This window comes from Stegostoma tigrinum, chromosome 45, assembly GCF_030684315.1.
Source record: "Stegostoma tigrinum isolate sSteTig4 chromosome 45, sSteTig4.hap1, whole genome shotgun sequence".
NCBI classification, from domain to species: domain Eukaryota; kingdom Metazoa; phylum Chordata; class Chondrichthyes; order Orectolobiformes; family Stegostomatidae; genus Stegostoma; species Stegostoma tigrinum.
This window is the reverse complement of record NC_081398.1, coordinates 9,447,389-9,469,236: the sequence shown is the minus strand read 5'-3', so window position 1 is coordinate 9,469,236 and position 21,848 is coordinate 9,447,389. Positions and strand designations below refer to the sequence as shown.

The following is a 21,848-nucleotide window of genomic DNA, read 5'->3' as shown; positions in this document are numbered from 1 at the left end:
AGAGGGGGATGGGGAGAGGGAACTGGAATAAATAGGAAGAGAGGGGGAGGCGGACCGAAGATGGAGAGAAAAGAAGATAGGTGGAGAGAGTATAGGTGGGGAGGTAGGGAGGGGATAGGTCAGTCCAGGGAAGACGGACAGGTCAAGGAGGTGGGATGAGGTTAGTAGGTAGATGGGGGTGCGTGGGATGACGCTAGCAGGTGAGGGTTGTCAATGAGGTGGGAGCAGCAAGTAGTTGGGAGAGAAGACAGACAGGTCAAGGAAGCAGGAATGAGAGGGAGTGCTGGTCTTGGGATGAGGTCGGGGGTACGGAGATTTTGAAGCTTGCAAAGTCCACATTGAGACCATTGTGTTATAGGCTTCCAAGGCAGAATAAGAGATGCTGTTCCTCCAGTTTTTGGGTGTCATTGCTGTGACAATGGAGGAGGCCCAGGATGGACATGTCGTCCAGGGAGTTGGAGGGGGAGCTGAAGTGGTTTGCAACTGGGAGGTGTTGTCTCTTGTGGTGAACCGAGCATAGGTGCTCCACAAAGTGGTCTCCGAGCCTCCACTCGGTTTCCCCGACGTAGAGGAGGCCACATTGGGAAGAAGGGACACAGTAGACCACATCAGCAGATGTGCAGGTGAACGTCTGCTAATGTGGAAGGTTTTCTTGGGACCTGGGATGGAGGTGAGGGGGGAGGTGTAGGGGCAGGTGTAGCAACTCCTGTGGTTGTAGGGAAAGATGTCGGGGGGTGGTGGGGCTAGTGGGGGTGGTGGGGCTAGTGGGGAGTGTGGAGCGGACGAGGGAGTCGTGGAGAGAGCGGTCCCTTCAAAAGGCAGGTAAGTATGGGGAGGGAAATGTATCCTTCATACTAAGGTCAGATTGCAGGTGGCGGAAGATGTGGAGGATGATGCATTGAATTCTAAGGTTGATGGGGTGATACGTGAGGACAAGGGGGAATTCTTTGTTTTTATTGCGGAGACGGGGTGTGAGGGCAGAGGCACAGGAAACGCAAGAGATGCCATCGAGAGCGTTTTCAACCACTCTTGGGGAGAAATTGCAGACCTTGAAAACAAGGCGATCTGGGACGTCTGGGAGTGGACTGCCTCATCTTGGGAGCAGATGCAGCGGAGGCGGAGGAATTAGGGATAGGGGATCACATCCTTGCAGGAAGGTGGATGAGAGGAGGTGTTGTTTAGAATAATATCTAGGTAATACGTTTTAACCTCAGTCAAAGGTTCTAAATTTTGCCTATAACAGATAACAATACGAAAAATAGAGCCTTTCACAATTTTATAGAGTCAGAGTTAAACAGCATAGAAACAGACCCTTCGGCCCAACCAGTCAATACAGATTATTATCTCAAACTAAACTAGTCCCACCTCCCTGCTCCTGGTCCATATCCCTCCAAACATATCTTATTCACGTACTTCTCCAAGTGTGTTTTAAACATTGTAATTGTACCCATAGCCACCACTTCTTCAAAAGGCTCATTCCAAACGCGAACGACCCTCTGTGTTAAAACATTTGTCTCTTGTCTTTTTTAAATCTCTCTCCATTTACCTTAAAAATGTGCCCCCTAGTCTTAAATCCCCCAACATAGGGAATTAACTCTATGTATACCTCCTATTATTTTATAAACTTCAATAAGATTGCCTCTCAACCTCTGAAACTCCAGTGAAAGAAGTGAACAGCATCTCCTATCCAGCCTTTCTTTATAACTAAAATCTTCCACACCCGGCCAGATCCTGATAACTGTCTTCTGGATCCTCTCCAGCTGAATAATATCCTTCAACAATTCAGAGTCAATTAAGTATTTCTAAATTATAATCAGGGTAGCAATGTACCTGTTGATGCATAGCAAGATTCTACAAATAGCAGTAAACAATCAGATGATCTGGATTTTCTTTCAGAGTTGAGGGATAAATATTGACCAGTAATCTTGCTCTTCTCATAGTGTCAGTGGGCACTCAGATCCATCTGACAGGATAGACAGGGCACCAGAGTAACTTCTCATTAAGTGCCAACATCTTCAGGGTTTTCCTGAACTGTATTTTTGTCTCAAGTCTCTGGAGTGAAAAGACTGGTGAAGGCATGTGGGTGCTGTCATTAACAATCCAGAAACTAAGGTGATGTCCTGGGAACCAGCACACAATTCACGCCCCTGGCAGATGGTGGCTCTGACTCCAATAAAACAAAATCTGGAGTTACTAATCTAATGTAACCATGAAACCGTTGTTAAAAGCCGTAAAAATCCACCTGGGACATTCATTTCTTTTAGGGTTCTTGTGGTGCAGTGGTAGTGTCCATACTTCTGAGCCAGGAGACATGGGATTGAATCCCACCTGCACAGGTCTGAACAGGTTGATATTTTAAAAACACTATAAGTGTAGTGAAAGAGCAGCAAAGTAATGAATTCTGGAGCATAAAGTCAAACCATACATCCTTCTCTGTCTCAAAAGATGAACAGCCCAGGGTAGGCGAGTCCAAACCGAGAGGGCACACGTATAAGGTGAAATGGGAAAGATTTAACAGGAACCTGAAGGGCAACTTTTTCACACCGAGGATGGTGCGTCTATGGAACCAGCTGCCAGAGGAAGTAGTAGAAGTGGGTTCAATTTCAACATTTAAAAGACATTTGGACAGGTACATGGATAGGAAAGGCTTAGAGGGATATGGCTCAAACACAGGCAAATGGGATTAGTTCAGTTTAGGAAACCTGGTCAGCAGGCATGAGTTGGGCTGAAGGGTCTGTTTCCATGCTGTACAACTCTAAGTAAGAGTGCTACCAACTGAGCCTAGATGTTAAACTATTGATATTTTGATGTTAAACTAGCTACAGGGAACCTAAATTACACAGTCTAGCTTGATCTATCTCCCTTTAAAAACGAATCAGTGTTACATTGGCCATCCTCCAGTTCTCAGACAAACACTGGCAGTCAACACAGCCCTGAGATTTGAATTTTTTTTAATGCTTTGACAATATCCTCCCAGCATGTAGCCAATTGGAAGCAGATCCTTAATCTTTTTTAACTCAAATAATTAATCTGAAATGCTTCTTTTATCTTTCTCATCTCACTCCAGAACTCAGAGATAATGGGAACTGCAGATGCTGGAGAATTCCAAGATAATAAAATGTGAGGCTGGATGAACACAGCAGGCCAAGCAGCATCTCAGGAGCACAAAAGCTGACGTTTCGGGCCTAGACCCTTCATCAGAGCTCTCTGATGAAGGGTCTAGGCCCGAAACGTCAGCTTTTGTGCTCCTGAGATGCTGCTTGGCCTGCTGTGTTCATCCAGCCTCACATTTTATTATCACTCCAGAACTCACCTGGTTTCCAATATTCCTTTCTAAGATATCAATGTGCTGCTGGTACCCCTTGTTTACTTTGAAATATTACATGTTTTTTTTTCTATTGAAAGTCCCAAAGGCCTGCTGTGCTTTGCCAGAATATAATGCTCTTAATTTTTTACAATGTTCGGGTGCACAATATAGCCTTGGAGCACTGTGCCTGTGTTAAGGTGGAAAACCCTGTATAGAATGGAAAATATTGTACTAAGCACTGAGGCTCTTTACAACATCTATTCTATGTTCACAGTAACCAAGAAAACAATGCAAGTGGGTGTTATGAGAAATAGTCCCTTGGCTCAGTGAGTCCAGTTCTCCCAAACACTGTGTAGGTTCGATACAAAACAGACTTTGCCCTGTGAATTTGGAGCTTACGTTCTCTTTTAAACAGAAAACAGAGCTTTCCTGCTTTTCATCCATAACTACCATGCTAAGAAATCTGCTGGATTATGCATCTTTGACCAGTATGATTTCTGAGAATGCAGTTTCGTCAGCACATTGCTAACTTTCAAGACACACAGACATTCTCCATTTTTCCTCCGATAAAACAGAAATGTAATCTCTCAAAGGAGGAGGGTAACCAGAGGCTATTCTGGTCATCAAAGATAAATGGGATAGTAACTTTGGGAATGAGAGGCATATTTCCCTCTGAGACAAGCAGTGATACAACTGCAGCTGGAGAGGAGTTTATAAATACAGAGATTAAGAACAGGAGTAGGTCATTCAGCCCTTCCAGTCTGCTCCGCCATTTAATATAATTATGGCTGATCATCCAATTCAGTCCCCTGTTCCTGATTCCTCCCCTTTCCCTTGATCGCTTTAGACCCAAGGACTAAATTTAACTCCTTCTTGAAAACATTTGATGTTTTGGCCCCAACCACTTTCTGCAGCAGAGAATTCCACAAGCTCACCATAGAGTGAAAGAGATGTACAACACAGAAGCAGACCCTTCAGTCTAACTCATCTATGCCAACTGGATATCCTAAATTAATCTGGTCCCATTTGCCAGTGTTTGGCCGATATCCCTCTGAACCCTTCCTATTCATATTCACATCCAGGTGCATTTTAAATGTTGTAATTGTACCACAACTTCCTCTGGCAGTTCATTCCATATGTGTGCCACCTGCTGTGTGGAAAGGTTGCCCCTTTTAAATCTTTCCTCTCCCATCTTAATCTATTGCCCCCTCGTTTGGACTCCCCTACCCTGGGGAAAAGACCTGGGCAATTCATCCCTTCCATGCCCCTCATGACTTTCTATAAAGTCACCCCCTCATCCACCAATGCCCCAGGGAAAATAGCCCCCTACTATCCAGCCTCTACCTATAGCTGAAACCCTCCAAACCTGGCAACATACTTGTAAATATTTTCTGCACCTTGTAAAGTTCAATAACATCTTTCCTATAGCAGGAAGATCAGAACTGAACACAGTATTCCAAAAGTGGCCTCAATCATGTCTTGTACAGCTGCAGCATGATCTCCCAACTCCTATACTCAATGCACTGAATAATAAAGGCAAGTATACTAAACACCTTCTTCACTACCCTGCCCACCTGCGACTCTGCTTTCAATGGCCTATGACCTTGCACCCAAGGCTCTGAGTGAAGAAATTTCTCCTCGTCTCAGTCCGAAATGGCCGTCCCCTTGGGCTGTGACAGTTCATATTTAGACCTAAACTTGAACAGTAGGTTAGCTTTTACTCCATTACTTAAATTGGGGAAATGGTTGTGGAGTGGTGCTCTCACTGGACTAGCAACTAGGGACATGGGTTCAAACATCGCTCTGATAGCTGTTATCACACAAGTAAGAACCCAGTCCTGACTGCCAACTAATGACATAACCATCAGGTCTATTTTTGTACTTTGGCAAACTACCTCTTGCAGTTGAATAATTTGCTCAACTTTAATTTTCTGGGCATACATAAGGAATTTAAGTTCATGTTTTGCCTCTTATTTTGGACTTCCCTGACCAAAGCAATTCATTTTTCTCCGTGTCAATCTGATCAAATTCTTTAGCTGCTTTAAATTACAATGCAGATAATCCTCTGCCAATCAATGAAGAGGTAAGAGTGCTGTGGGCTCTTGTGGTACTGTGGTAGTATTGCTACCATTGAGCCAGGGATCTAAGATGAGGTCCCACCTGTTCCAAAGGTGTGTAATAACATTTCTGAGCAGGTTGATTAGAAAATGCTTTTATGAGCAAGGCTAGAGAGCTGCTGTTCCTTTGAAATCAGAACGCAGCATACGTGGGAAAGGAGAATCTTTTGAAAAATTTTTATTTTGAAAGGCAGACACAGAATCAGAAAGCAACCATCAAGTTTCCTCAGCAGAGAGGGAAAATATATTTGCCTGGGGCAGGCAGGAGGTGACACAGAGCACAGACTCAACAAAACGAGACCAGAGAACAGGTCAAATTAATAGGGCAACCTGCATCAATGACAAGCAAGGCTTTTATTCATTTGAGTAGCTGCCCAGAATTTGGCTACTGACAACTATGCAGCTGCGAGGTCTTGCAGCAATTACAATATAGTGTGGTGCATGATCCAATAAAATACTAAATCATATACCTAGAAGCCATACCTATGCATTCCTCTAGAGACTTGTCTATGACAGACTGGAAGATCTTTTCATACTGCATGTCACTGAGCGTTGAGATCGCCTGGAAAGATTAATTAAAAACAACACTTTTTTAAAAATCACAAGGTAAAACTATACACGCCTACAGGTAATTATTATCAAGCGGCTATGGAAAATATGTAAAATAATTTTATGCAGTATGAATTTAATGTACACATAATAAACTATTATGTCTGCATGTCTTCACAGAAATATGAACTACATATTCAAACAGCATGTTATACAGTCAAACAGCACAGAAACAGACCCTTTGGTCCAACCAATCCATGCCAACCATAATCCAAAACAGTCACTTGCCTGCGCTTGGCCAATATCCCTCCAAACATTTTCTATTCATGTATTTATCCAAATATTTTTTAAACGATGTAACTGGACCCACATCCACCACTTCTTCTGGAAGTTCATTCCACACACAAACTACTCTGTGCAAAAAAAATGCCCCTCATCTTTTTTTAAAATCTTTCTCATCTCACCTTAAAAATATGCCCCCTAGTCTTGAAATCCCCCACTCCAGGGAAAAGATACCTGTTATTCACGTTATCTATACCCTTCATGATTTTATAAACCTCTATAAGGTCACCCCACATCTTCTATGCTCCAGTGAAAAAAGAACCAGCCTATCCCTATAACTCAAACCCTCCATTCCCGGCAACATCCTGGTAAATCATTTCTGAACCTTTTCCGACTTAATACTATCCTTCCTATAGCAGGGTAACCAGAACTTAACACAGTATTCCAGCAGAGGCCTCATCAATGTCCTGTACAACCTCAACATGTCATCCCAACTCCTTTACACAAAACATGTTAAAATAAAATTTAAAGGTATTCAATAAAAGTGTCTGTGCACATTTTATTGCACTGCACAATCTCAAAGTGCTTATTTTCTAATGTGAGGTTGTATAGGCCTGAGTTCATAGGAAGGTTGCCTCTACTCTCATACAAATCACCTACATTATCTACTTTCTTTCCTTTAACAATGATCTCCCACATTCTCACATCAAATTCACCCTTTCTTTTCTATACCTTTTCCAGTCATTGAGATATTCAGGGCTGAAACAGACCCTTCAGTCCAACTCGACCATGAGGACCAGATATCCTAAATTAATTTAGACCCATTTGCCAGTATTTGGCACGTATCCCTTTAAAGCTTTCATATTGCTACACTCATCCAAATGCCTTTCAAAGGTTGTAATTGTGCCATCCTCCACCATTTCCTTTGGCAGTTCATTCCATACATGCAATATCCGCTGCATGAAACTGCTGCCCCTTAGGTCCCTTTTAATATCTTTCTCCTCTCACCTTAAATCCACGCCTTTTAATTTTGGGCTTCCCCATCCAGGGGAAAAGACTTTGCCTATTTACCCTATCCACGCCTCTCATGATTTTATAAACCTCAGTGAGATAATCCCTCAGCCTCTGACACTCCAGGGAATATAACCCCAGTCTAATCAGCCTCTCCGTATAGCTCAAAGACTCCAACCCTGTCAACATCCTTGTAAATCTTTTCTGAACCCTTTATAGTTTCACAACATCCTTCCTAAAGCAGTGAGACTGGAACTGAATGCAGTATTCCAAAAGTGGCCTAATCAATATCCTGTGCAGCCGCAACATGATATCCCAACTCCTATGCTCAATGCACAGACCAATAAAGGCAACCATACCATTTATTGAAGGGTCCCAACCCGAAACATTAACGTTCCTGATCCTCTGATGCTGCTTAGCCTGCTGTGTTCCTCCAGCTCCATATTGTATTGTCTCTGACTCCAGCATCTGCAGTTCTTGCCATCTGAGTGATTTATAACCAAACCAAACACCTTTTTCACTTGTTACCTACCTGCAATTCCACTTTCAAGGAACTATGAACCTGCACTCTTCGGTCTCTTTGTCCAGCAATACTCCCCAGGACCTTAACATTAAGCGTATAAATCCTGCCCTGATCTGCCTTTCCAAAATGCAGCACCTCTCATTTATCTAAATTAAACTCCATCTGCCACTCCTCAGCCCATTGGCCCATCTGATCAAGATCCTGTTGTACTCTGAGGTAACCTTCTTCGCTGTCCTCCACACCTCTGATTTTAGTGTCATGTGCAAACTAACTGTACCTCCTACATTCTCATCCAAATCATTTATATAAATAACTAAAAAGCAATGAATGCAGCACAGATCCCTGCAGCACACCGCTGGTCACAGGCCTCCAGTCTGAAAAGCAACCCTCCACCACTACCCTCTATTTTCTACATTTGAGCCAGTTCTGTATCCAAATAGCTAGTTCTCTCTCTATTCCACTTGGTTTAACCTTGCTAACCAATCTACCATGCGGAACCTGGTTGAATGCCTAATTGAAGTCCACATAGACCACATCCACCGCTCTACCCTCACCAATCCTCTTTGCTACTTCTTCAGAAAGTTCAATCAAGTTAGTGAGACACTACTTCCCATGCACAAAGCCATGTTGACTATCCCTAATCTGTGTTTGCCTTTCCAAATACATGTAAATTCTGTCCCTAAGGACTCCCTCCCACAACTTGCCCACCACTGACATCACACTCACCAGTCTACAATTCCCTGGCTTTTCGTTACCACCTTTCTTAAATAGTGATACCACATTAACAACCTGCAGTCTTCCAGCACCTCATCCGTGGTTATCAATGATATAAACATCTTAGCAAGGAGTCCAGCAATCTCTTTGCTCACTTCCCACAGGGTTCTAGGGTAACCTGATCAGGACCCAGAGAATTATCCACCCTTATGCACTTTAAGACGTCTAGCACCTTTGTAATACAGACATTTTTCAAGATGTCACTATTTATTTCCACAGGTTCTATGTCTTCCATATCCTTCTCCACAGTAAACAATGATGCAAAATATTTGTTTAGTATCTCGCCCATCTCCTGCGGTTCCTCATGTCTTGCTGATCTTTAAGGGGCCCTATCCTCTCCCCAGTTAACCTTAATGTATTTGTAGAATCCCTTTGGGTTCTCCTTATCACTATTTGCCTGTTTTATGTCCCCGTTTTGCCCTCCTAATTTAAGTATACTCCTACTGTCTTTATGCTCTTCTCAGGATTTACTCAATCTCTGCCATACCTGACAATATGCTTCCTTCTTGTTCTTGACCAGAACCCGAAATTCACTAGTCATCCAGCATTCCCTACACCTACCAGCCTTGCCCTTCACCCAAACAGGAACATACCATCTCTAGATTCTCATTATCTCATTTTGAAGGCTTCCCATTTTCCGGCCCTCCCTTTACCCGCAAACATCTGCTCCCAATCAACTTTTGGAAATTCTTGCCTAATACCGTCAAAATTGGCCTTCTTCCAGTTTAGAAATTGAATTTTTAGATTCTGCCTATCCTTTTCCATCACTATTTTAAAACTAATAGAATTATGGTTACTGGCCCCAAAGTGCTCCCCCACTGACACCTCAGTCACCTGCCTTGCCATATTTCCCAATGCACTTTCTCCAGTAGGTACATCCACATACTCAGTCAGAAAAATTTTTTGTGAACACTTAACAAATTCCTCTCCATCAAAGCCCTTAAAACTCTGTCTATGGTTGGAAAATTAAAATCCTCGACCATAACCACCTCACAGAGAACGGAGACTTCTTTTCAAATTTGTTTCTCAATTTCCTGCTGACTATAGGGGTCTATAGAACAATCCCAATAAGGTGATCAGCCCTTTCTTATTTCTTCGTTCCACCCAGAAAACTTCCCTGGGCATATTTTCAGGAATATCCTCCCTAAGGACAATGGTAATCAATTTTCTTTTTAATGTCAAACCTCCTTAATTACTTTGCTTACACTTTAAAATATTTAATGAGACTAGTCTTGCCAACACCACCATCCCACCACCGCCACCCCCCCCCCCCCCCCCCCCCGCCCGCCCGCCAAATGTCATGCAGCCACCAAGAATGAACTATTAATCTCCCAGGCATTTGTGCAGGGAATGCTAATAGATAAATCATTGTTGCGTTAAAAAGTAAATGCCAGAGAAAAGATGGAAAAGACTGTTTGACTGACAGTCAAGAACCATCCAGTTGAACATCAGTCTACTTTGTTTTCCTATTGGTGTGAGAAATTTTTTTTTCGAGAGAATGGAAAGCAACAGCAGGAATGTAGAGTAGTTGGATGCAGGGCATTCTGGAAAGAATCCTCCTTGAATAGGTCCAACCAGAGTTGCCAACCATAAACAAACAAAAACAAAAACTGCCAGCAAAACTCAGCAGGTCTGGCAGCACCTGTGGAGAGAAAACATGAGATAACATTTCAAGTCCAGTAACCCTTCTTCAGAATCATGGGCAACTATAACCCTGGAAAAGCACAGCCGGTCAGACAGCATCCAAGGAGCAGGAAAGTTAACGCTTCAGGCTGAAACCCTTCGTCAGTCCTGACTGTTCCAGCTCCACATTTATTGAGTCCAGCTTCCAGCTTCTGCAGCCCTTACTGTCTCCACAACCCTGGAATAGGCCACTACATCTGTGTCCTGTGATGGAGTTATGCATGACTAGTGATAAAGTCATTTTTATGATTCACATTTAGCCCAAGTGGGTTCCTGTCACCATTAAGAGAGGAACACACCTAAAGCATCGCCAAAAGAGGCAAAAGCAATATGGGAAATAGCTTCTTCATGTTGACAGTAGTATGGGTTTTGATGAGTAGTAGAGGTGAGTTCAATCAATGCATGTTATTTTTAAAAACAAACAATGTGCAGGGTTGCGGGGAGAAGGCAGGAGAATAGTATTAAGTGAAATGTTCTTTAGGAGAGCTAGGGCACATACAACAGGCTGAATGGGCTCCTTCAGCACTGTAGCAATTCTGAGAGAGCAGACATGGGGAAATTCAATGGGATTCATTGACTGACTGTCAAGAAGCATCAAACTGAATATCAGCGATAGAGTCAGAGTTGGGGTTAGGTTTAAACATTCAAACATAAGGACAGGTGAGTGCAAGGTTTTCTCTTTGCCCATACCCAGCTATTTAGTGCTGTACCTATTTTTTTACTCTGACCATCAGAGATTTCAGTATTTCTTTTATCTAACCATTCCACAAATTATGATTATATTTAAACAGTAAGTTAAAACCCTGACATACATAATCCAGACAGTCTTATGGAAACATCTATATTTATCTCAATGTATCTTTAATCTACCAGTTATGCAAGTGATTTATTTCAGAACCGCACCTTATTTGTTTTAGTCGTGCCTCCAACACATTTGGGTTTGCGTTTAGCCTTGTCTTCATTGCTGACGTTTTCCGGTTTTGTAATGCAGCCTTCTTCGACATTTGCCTTGGCCTGTCTCTTTTCTAACACAGCTTTCTTTTTCTTCAGTGTAAAGCTTTTCTGGCCCTTCTTTTCTATTTCTGGATACGTTCTTTCTGTGCTATCCCCGTTCTGTCCCTCACTTCCGGCAGAGGAGTTCTCACACAGCACCTCTTTTCTTTTCTTCAGTTTTGTGATACTGTCCTTTGCTCCAGGAGCAACAAAGCTCAAGCCTCTCTTTGTATTCTTCTCAAAACCTGAACATTTAAAGATTTTTTTGTGACAAGGTAATTTACTTTGTTGTGCTTTTTTTAATAGTTCTGCACACCATACAACAGGAATACACAGTAGAATCATTCAGTAGAGGCCCCTAGGCCCTTCAAAACTTAACCAATAAAAAATTCCTCTAAATCTACACTAGTCCCACTCTCCAGCATTTGGCCCATAGCTTTGAATGCTATGACATTTCAAGTGCTCCTTCCTAAAGGTTACAAGGTTTCCCACCTCAATTACCCTCCCAGGCACCGGATTCCAAATTTCCACATGCCTCTGGGTAAAAATGTTTTCTTCAAGTCCCCTTTAAGCCTCCTATCGCTCATCTTAAAATTAGGTCCCCTCATTATTGACCTTGGAACTAAACGTGAGAGGAGAAAGAATTTTAAAAGACATGAGGGCAATTTTTTTACACAGAGCGTGGTTTGTGCGTGGAATGAACAGAGTAAGTGGTGGATGCGTATACAGTTACAACATTTAAAAGACATCTAAGCACAGCACATGAATAAGGAATGTTTGGAGGGATGTGGGCCACGTGGTGGGACCAGTTTAGTTTCGGATTATGGTCGGCATGGACTGGTTTTGCCGAAGCATCTGTTTCTGCGCTGTATGACTCTATAACTGCTTTGTATCCACCTCGACCATGCCCTTCATAATCTTATATGTCTCATTCCGGTCCCCCCTCAGACTTCCCTGATGTAAAGAAAACAGCCTTAGCTATTCCAGCCTCTTTTCATAGCTAAATTGTTCCATCCCCAGCAACATCCTGGTGAATCTCCTCTGCATCCCCTCCAGTGCAAATACATCCTTCCTATAGTGCAATGACCAGAACTCCACGCAGTACTCTAGCCATGGCTTAACCAAAGTTTTGCACTGTTCCAATGTAACCTCCCCGTTTTTATAACCTATGCCACATCTGATAGAGGCAAGTGTCCCATATGCCTTCTTAATTACTCTATTGTCCTGCTGCTTTCAGAGATTCACCCACGGATCAACCAAAGGCTGCGCTCGGAATCGGTCCCACAACATGTGTAATGATGCCCCCATATACAAAATGTTTCTATAAAAGGGAAGAAGACTTGAAGAGAAAGGACTGAGATGGGAGGAGTGGCTTGCACAATGTAAAAGGAGACTATTATTCAATGTCATGGAGTTCAGAATGTTAGGCTTTGTGTATAACAAGTGACCAGCACCATATCATCCATCTTGCACTACCACACAAGACAAACATCCATCCCCATTTCTGTTCAGACTTGTTAATAAACTAATTTCATCTAATATTGTACAAAGTACAACATAAAAGCAGCAGTTTTTATATTAAGTAACGCAATAAGCCATTGGAATTTTAAGGACCAGTTTAACAAGAACCTATTGAAAACTGCAATAAAGAAAACATAAGTGATATTGCAATTGATTACAAAATTAATATTTCCTGTTTCTTTTGTTTCTTGGTTTAAGGTGAATAACAAAAGAAGCATTGGTGGCATGAAACATCATTTTATGTAGCAAACCGTTAGGATTTGGAATGCACCGTTGGGAGTAGTAGAAGCAAATTGTCATAACTTTCCAAAGGAAATTATGCAGGGTTACAAGAGAAAGGTGGGGGAGTGTGATTAGTTGCTTCAGGGTCAGGTTGAATGGCCTCTTTCAGTGCTTTAGCCATTCTGCGATTTTTAAGAACATGGGGCCAGCATCCAAAGGGTCAGACAGCTTGGTGTCTCTCTTAATGTGATTCTTACTAAAGATACAAGCCAAGAGGCTTGGTTCATGGCATGTGGCATGTTAGCTGACCATAGCCAGCCAGCATAGCAATCCAGGAGCTAGTGTTAGTTAGTCTCAGTGCTGGCAGGTAGAATAAGAAATAAAATCAACTAGGATTCTGATAAAAACCAAAAGAACTGCAGATGCTGTAAATCAGGAACATAAAGAAAGTTGCTGGAAAAGTTCAGCAGCTCTGGCAGCATCTGTGGAGGAGAAAACAGAGTTAATGTTTCGGGTCCGGTGACGCTTCCTAAGAACTCTTATTGTTCTCATATAGAACTCATAACTCAGAGCTGACAGTTAGTCGCAACCCAGCACTTTGTGAAGATGGTGAATAAGGAATGGATATTCATAACTCCATCCTAAAATGGCTGAGCAAGCCACATAGATCAAAGGGCAATCAGGGAGTGGGATCACCTTGCCAGCAACACGTGGATCCCTTGAAAGAAAAAAGCACACTGGCTGATAACAGCTACACTGAGCAGGAGCCTTCTTGTCTGCTACACACAGGATCTACTTTAAACCACTAAGGCATCAAAACAGAAAATACTGCTTCTAATGACGTAACTTTTCCTCACTACTTTTCTTCAGCACATACAGCAGAAGCTGCAGACAACAGTGACCCTTAAGGAGATAACAAAACTTTAGTCCTACCATCAGCGACACTTTCCATCATAGAGTCATATAGCATGGAAACAGACTCTTTGGTCCAACTCATCCATGCTGACCAGGTTTCCCAAATTGACATTGTCTCATGTGGCCCAGTTCTCTCAAAATCTCTCCTGTTCATGTACTTGTGCAAATGTCTTTTAAATGTTGTAACTGGGCCCACCTCTACCACTTCCTCTGGCAGCTCATTCCAAACACGCACAACCCTGTATGAAAATGTTGCCCATGAGGTCCCTTTTAAATCTTTCCCCTCTCAGCCTAAGCCCTCTGATTTTTGGACACCCCAATCCTGGGGAAAAGCTATTCACCTTATCTATGTCCCTAATGATTTTATAAACTTCTATAAAAGTCAACCCTCAGCCTCTGACACTCAAAGTACCAGCCTCTCTCTATAAATCAAATCCTCCATTCCTGGCAACATTCTTGTAAATTTTTTCTGCCCCCTTTTCACTTTAATAACATTCTTCCTGTAGCAGACTGAAGAACCACAGACTGGATGTTCAGGGCTACCCAGTACTCCCATATCCCACATTCAAAAACAAGGCATATAAAATCACACAGATATCCTTAAAATTGTGCTGTGCAAAACTTTCACCTGCAATTTCTCAGTCCCTTATTTCAGATGAAGCTTTAGCTAAGAGGTCACTGTCAATCCAGTGAATGCCAGTGAAATAATTTTAATGCAATCATGGAAATCTCCACACAGTGTAAGTCAAAGGGTCATTCAACATGGAAACAGACTCTTCCGTCCAACTTGTCCATGCCAACCAGAAATCCTAAACTGATCTAGTCCCATCTGCCAGCATTTGGCCCATATCCCTTCTTATTGATGTACCTATCCAGATGCCTTTTAAATGTTGTAATCGTACCCACCTCCACCACTTTGTCGGGCAGCTCGTTGCATACAACAGATGAGGTGATGGCCTAGTGGTATTATCACTGGCTAATCCAGAGACCCAGATAATGTTCTGGGGACCCGGGTTTGAATCCGACCACGGCAGATAGTGGAATCTGAATTCAATAAAATATCTGGAATTAAGGATCTAATCCATTGTCAATTGTTGGAAAAACCCATCTGGCTCACTAAGTCCTTTAAGGAAGGAAATTGGCCATCCTTACCTGGTCTGGCCTGCATGTGACTCCAGACCCACAGAATGTGGTTGACTCTTAACTCCCTCTGGGCAATTAGGGATGGGCAATAAATGCTGCTTGGCAGTAATGCCCTTGTCCTGCGAATGAAGGAATAAACCCTCTGCGTGAAAATGTTGCCTGTCTAGTCCCTTTTAAATCTTACCCCTCTCACCTTGATTTGATTTAATTTATTATTATCAAATGTATCTAAGTACAGCGAAACGTTTAGTTTTGTATGCAGTACTGGCAGATCATACTATGACACAAAGATCATAGGGTAATTGAACAGAACGAGGAATACAAAGTTATGGCTGCAACGAAGGTGTACAAAAATCAGCATCAAGATTGGATTTGAAATTTGAAAGGTCCTTTAACCTATGCCCTCTAGTTTTGGACTCCCCTATCCAGGGAAAAAGACCTTGGTTATTCACACTGTCAATGCCCCTTATGATTTTATAAACCTCTGTAAGTTCACCCCTCAGCCTCCAACACTCCAGTGAAAAAAAACTTAGCCTATTCAGCCTCTCCCCATAATTCAAACCCTCCAATTCAAGCAACATCCTTGTAAATCTTTTCTGAAGCCTTTCAAGTTTAACAACATCTTTCCAATAGCAGGGAGACCAGAACTGAACACAGTATTCTAAAAGCGGCCTCATCAATGTTCTGTACAGCCACAACATCACATCCCAACTCCTATACTCAATGCACTGACAAATGAAGGCAACTGTGCAAAATGCCTTCTTCACCACCGTCTGCTTGAGGTTATCTGAAAACCGTTACATGCCAAAGGTACATTGAGGCAGAGTTCTTGTGAAAATATTTGGAGAAAAGTTGCTTTTATCCAACAGTTATAGAAATGAATGCCACCCCTGACCTAGCTGCTTGTAACCTACCATTGCTTGTCGCAGACACCTCAAATGCACCAGGATTATCAGCACAGCACAGTTTCCTCAGCTCTAGAAAAGTCAAGTACACAAAACACAAATCAATTAAAAGATTTTTCATTTTGAAGGTGCATTATCTTATTGAATACTGTGGTGCAGCAACAGAAGCAGCATGCAGCGTGGAAACACTTAATTTCAAGCCTACTGCCAATTATTATTAGATAGAGTAATGCGAGTACATGCACATTTTATTGGTTTGCAAATGATTTTCTCCACGAATAGCAGTCAAAATAAATATTTTGGAGATTTCTGAATAGTGACAGCTTTCTGAACACATCATATCCACAAACATTCAACCCTCTACCACCAACGCTCAGTAGCAACAATGTGTATCATCTACACATGTGCACAGCAGGAATTCACCATGGCTCCTTGGGCAGCACCTCCTGAACTGGTTACGAATAACATCCACAGTGATGACGGCAGCAGATATATGCTGTAAGTTCCCCTCTGAGCCACTCACCATCCTGATGAGGAAATATATCACCAGTCCTTCAGTGTCACTGGGTCAAAATCCTGGAACTCCATCCTGAAGTTCATTGTGGAGGTCACCACACAAAATAGGCTGCAGCAACTCCAGAGGTCAGCTCAACAGCACCTTCTCAAGAGTAAGTGAGATATGGGCAATAAATGCTGACCTAGCTAATGACACCTATTCCCCATGAATGAAACAAAAAATGTAATAAGACCATTAGAGATAGGATTGCAAGTAAGGCCATTTGGCACATCAAGTCCACTCCGCCATTTAAATCATGGCTGATGGGCATTTCAACACCACTTCCCTGCACTCTCCCTGTAGCCCTTGATTCCTTCTGAGATCAAGAATTTGTCGATCTCTGCCTTGAAGGCATCCAACGTCCCAGCCTCCACTGCACTCCGTAGCAATGAATTCCACAAGCCCACCACTCTCTGGCTGAAGAAATGTCGTCTCATTTCAGTTTTAAATTTACCCCCTCTAATTTTAAGGCTGTGCCCACGGGTCCTAGTCTCCCCGCCTAACAGAAACAACTTCCTAGCGTCCACCCCTTCTAAACCATACATTATCTTCTAAGTTTTTATTAGATCTCCGCTCAACGTTCTTAACTCTAATGAGTACAATCCCAGGATCCTTAGCCGTTCATCATACGTCAAACCTACCATTCCAGCTCCAGGGCTAGTATGTCCTTCCTGAGGTGTGGGGCCCAAAATTGGACACAGTATTCTAAACAGGGCCTAACTAGAGCTTTCTAAAGCCTCAGAAGCACATCGCTGCTTTTATATTCCAACCCTCTTGAGATAAACGACAACATTACATTCGCTTTCTTAATCACGGACTCTACCTGCAAGTTAACCGATAGAGAATCCTGGACCAACATTCCCAGATCCCTTTGCACTTCTGCTTTACGAATTTTCGCACCATTTAGAAAATAGTCCACGCCTGTATTCTTTTTTCCAAAGTGCAAAACCTCACATTTACTCACATTGAATTTCATCAGCCATTTCCTGGACCACTCTCCTAAACTGTCTAATGTCCGACCTTTCTGGGAAAAAAAATTATTCCTGGTATGAAGGGCCTATCTAACATAGAAAGATTAGGCCTATACCCATTGGAGTTTAGAAAAATGAGAAATATTCTTATACTACTGAAACATGGAAGAGCTTGAGGGAACCTGATAGTGTAAACACCAGGAGAATGTTTCCTCTTACGGAGGGAGACTAGAGCCAGGGCCACAGACTAAAAACAAGTGGAAACTGTTCTGAGGAAGGGTCACTGGATCCGAAACATTTATTCCGATTTCTCTCCACAGATGCTGCCAGACCTGCTGAGCTTTTCCAGCAATTTCTCTTTTTCTTAAGAATACATCTCCCTTTTAAGTCAGAGATGAGAAGAACATTTTTCCCAGAGTGTCATCAGAATGTGGAATTCTTTTCCACAAGGAGCAGGGAAACCTGAATCATCAAATTAATTCAAAACTGAGTTAGACAATTTTTTTGACAAACTGGGCAATCAATAGTTATGGGGACAGACAGCAAGATGAAGTTGAGATGACAACCAGATCAGCCACAATCAATTTTAATGACGGAACAGGCTCAAAGGGCCAAATGGCTCCACTCCTAGGTCTAATGCTCCCTTACACCAGAGGACGTCGTTAGTGGTCAGAGTAACCGCCGGAATAAAGGACATGAGCAAACCATCTAAATATTATATATACTTAGTGTTAGACTTTAGACAATATGATTGTAGGCGATCTTAGGAAGAGATGATCCCCCGGTGCTAAATATTTCACTCCCTTAGTCTTGCAACTACAGCAATAACAGGGAGTTTTATGTTCTTGCTAACTAAGTCAGTGCAGACAATCTCACGTTTACTACTGAAAGCTGAGCAGATTGATTTTCCAGACACAGTCATTCTCTTTCAGGAGAAATTAGGTCTGTTCCTTCCACCCTTTTTATTCTTCTATTGCTGTGACAGTAATTCCTGACTGGTGCAGTTCTCACTCCTGATAGAAAAAGCAAAAATCAGAGTGTGTGTACCTTACAGTGCTCTTTGTAAAACTCCTGAAGCCCTTATTAAGCTTGTCTCCGGTAAAAAGAGAGGGTGCTTGGCTCCTCTTTCTGCAGCAGTTATGTATGGGCCTTTGAATTAGCATGGAAACACCACCACTTCAAATCTCCCCACCAATCCACTCACCATCCCGGCTTGGAGCTACATCTGCTGTTTCTTCAGTGTCACCTAGTGAAAAATGCTGGAACTCAGTCCTTAACAGCACTGTGGGCATCCCTACACTACACAGACTACAGCAGACAAAGATAGAGGTTCATCCCCACCTTCTCAGTGTCAATTAAGGGTGGGCAACAAATGGGGGCCCAGCCAGCAACACCCATCCCATCCTCTCAAAGACTAAAGAATATTAATGGCCTCTAAAGTGATACAGAATGACCCATGTGAACCCCCTAAGACAGAAAATATGATGCAGAGCTAAGATAATTCAAAGAGAGGGAGGAACGTATCAACCCACAATCCAAAGACGTACAGATTTGGTGGATTGGCCATGCCATATTGCCCATAGTGTCCAGGGGTGCGCTGGCCAGGTGGATTAGCCAGGGGAAATGCAGGGTTACAGGGATAAGGTGGGGGTCTGGTCTGGGTGGGATGCTCTTCGGAGGGTTGGTGTGGACTTGATGGCACAAATGGCCTGCTTCTACAATGTGGAGATCCTTTGAAAGAGAACTGAGCAGGGAAATTGCTGGAAAGATGAGTGTTTTTTGCTGCGAGGAGAATCAAGTCCGTTACATTGAGTGGAGGTGATTTGGATTCCCTTCACTTTTAAGGAGTGCTTTACAATGGACATACTTATCGTGAATGTTGTGTCAGCCTAGCTGCCCTGACGCTGCATCGGAGGTGGGTCAGGAGGTTTACTAGATTGATACGTGGAATGAGTGGGTTATCTCATGAAGGAAAGTTGGGCATAGCTGGGCTAGTTTCCACTGGAATTGAGAAGAGCAAGGGGAGATTTGATTAAAGAACGTGAGGTCCTGAATAGCCTTGACAAGATGGGAATGAAAGAATATTTCCTCTTGTGGTTCAGTCCAGAACTAGAGAAGCGTGCGGCCGGGGGTTGGGTACTGTTTTCAAATGAGGGGACACCCTGTTAGAACAGAGGTCTTATATCTCAGCAGGTTCTGTGGCTATGGAATTCTGCCTCAGAAGGTGTTTGTCAACCTCTCTGCATCTACTCCATCAAGTCTTCCTTGAACCTGTTATGATTCAATAAGTTCACCTCTCATTTTTCTGAAGCAATCCATACATACTAGCACACAATCCACAGATTAGATGCAAAGTTTAGCACTTTTAAGAATTCTCACCCTAACTCTGGTGATGAGAGTTGGAAACCAGATCTGGGCTTCAGCTTTTTGTTGATAGCTTTGTTTAATTTTAAGTTACTATTTCTTCTCGATGCTCTAGCCACCTTGGAATTTTTAAAAACCAGCTTTGTTTACATGACCGTGTAATGTCTGAAGTTTTTAATGTACAAAATCAACATGAATTAGCACAACCACACCTTCAAAATCTTTCATGGTCCTCTCTCTAAATGTCAGCTCTCTGAGGAGTTTGACTTGGTTCATGTGAAGCTTTCAACTTTCTGTTAAACACTATCTCCTTTTCTGCACACTTGTCCCTGCAGATAAAGAACGAGAATCTAAATTAACATCCTTCATTCAGCATTATTTTCTCATACACTATTCAAAACTATTTCAATGACTCCCACGTTCCTGATTTTAAAATGACAATGTTGTTCTTCCTTTTGTCCACACTTTACTGCTTGTTTTGTCTTTCCAACTCCATTTTGTAGTTCAGTCTCTCAGTTTCCTTTCTCACTCAGGCATTTCATAAAAGAAACTTGTTCTTATGTCAGGCCTTTAAGATAGTAATGCTTCATGGGAGTATTATCAAAATTTTAGTGAGTCACATTAGAACAGGTGAGGCAAGTTTTAGGGACAAGGGAATCATAGATGTTGATAGCACAGAAAAAGGCTCATCAGCCCATCAAGTCTGCACCAGTCAAAAACAACCACATAACTATACTAATCTCATTTTCCAGCACTTAGCCCATAGCCACCATAAGTGTACATTAAACAGTTCTGAAATGTGATGAGGGTTTCTGCCGTTACCACTCATACAGGCAGCGAGTTCCAAAATTTCACCACCATCTGGGTGAAAAAATATTTCCTCACATTCCCCACTAAACCTGCCTGACATTAAATCTATGACCCTGATCATTGATTCCTTCACCAAGGAGGAAGGTTGCTTCCTGTCTACAGTATCTACAAAGGACAACATCGCACAGGGTGTGGTCAGAGGCCAAATTATTTTTGGGAGGAGAGGGTGTTGTAGACAGCAATCTCATGGTGAGATCAAGGTCTGGTGCTAAGGTGAATGGTGGGAGGAGGGGGAGGCAAATGGCTTACTAGTTTTTACACTAGGTTGTCAGCAACAGCTATCATCCATATTTCTTTCGCACTGTTCCTTCAGTGTCGCTGTACCAGTATCCTGGAACTACCTCCCTAACAGCACTGTGGGTGCACCTACACCACATGGACTGCAGTGGTTTGAGAGGGTGGCTCACTACTACCTTCTCAAGGGCAATTAAAGATAGGGCAAAAAATGCTGGGTTTGATAACCATGATCTCATCCTATAAACAAATAAACATACATAGAACAAAGAACATTACAGCACAGTACATTCACAGATGACGTGTGAAACTAATTCATGTTGAGCCTTATTGTAGACAATACTTAAAATTTACAGAGATAATGGGAACTGCAGATGCTGGAGAATCCAAGATAATAAAATGTGAGGCTGGATGAACACAGCAGGCCAAGCAGCATCTCAGGAGCACAAAAGCTGACGTTTCGGGCCTAGACCCTTCATCAGAGAGGGGGATGGGGTGAGGGTTCTGGAATAAATAGGGAGAGAGGGGGAGGCGGACCGAAGGTGGAGAGAAAAGAAGATAGGTGGAGAGAGTATAGGTGGGGAGGTAGGGAGGGGATAGGTCAGTCCAGGGAAGACGGACATGTCAAGGAGGTGGGATGAGGTTAGTAGGTAGATGGGGGTGCGGCTTGGGGTGGGAGGAAGGGATGAGTGAGAGGAAGAACAGGTTAGGGAGGCAGAGACAGGTTGGACTGGTTTTGGGATGCAGTGGGTGGAGGGGAGGAGCTGGGCTGGTTGTGTGGTGCAGTGGGGGGAGGGGACGAACTGGGCTGGTTTAGGGATGCAGTTAGGGAAGGGGAGATTTTGAAACTGGTGAAATCCACATTGATACCATATGGCTGCAGGGTTCCCAGGCGGAATATGAGTTGC

The 21,848-nt window shown here is 42.8% G+C and overlaps 1 protein-coding gene across 1 annotated transcript in view; it reads right to left on the bottom strand.

Annotated features, from left to right (window-relative positions):
• The window catches only part of LOC125448808 (uncharacterized), a 46,953-nt gene that overhangs the window by 19,304 nt on the left and 5,801 nt on the right, over window positions 1-21,848 (bottom strand). The window contains exons 2-5 of the mRNA XM_048524353.2: window positions 20,049-20,165; window positions 15,955-16,017; window positions 11,150-11,484; window positions 5,908-5,986 (exon numbers count right to left, since the gene is read on the bottom strand). Of these exons, the coding sequence (XP_048380310.1) occupies window positions 5,908-5,986; window positions 11,150-11,484; window positions 15,955-16,017; window positions 20,049-20,112 (541 nt within the window). The 5' untranslated portion in view covers window positions 20,113-20,165. The remainder of the gene's footprint in view (window positions 1-5,907; window positions 5,987-11,149; window positions 11,485-15,954; window positions 16,018-20,048; window positions 20,166-21,848) is intronic.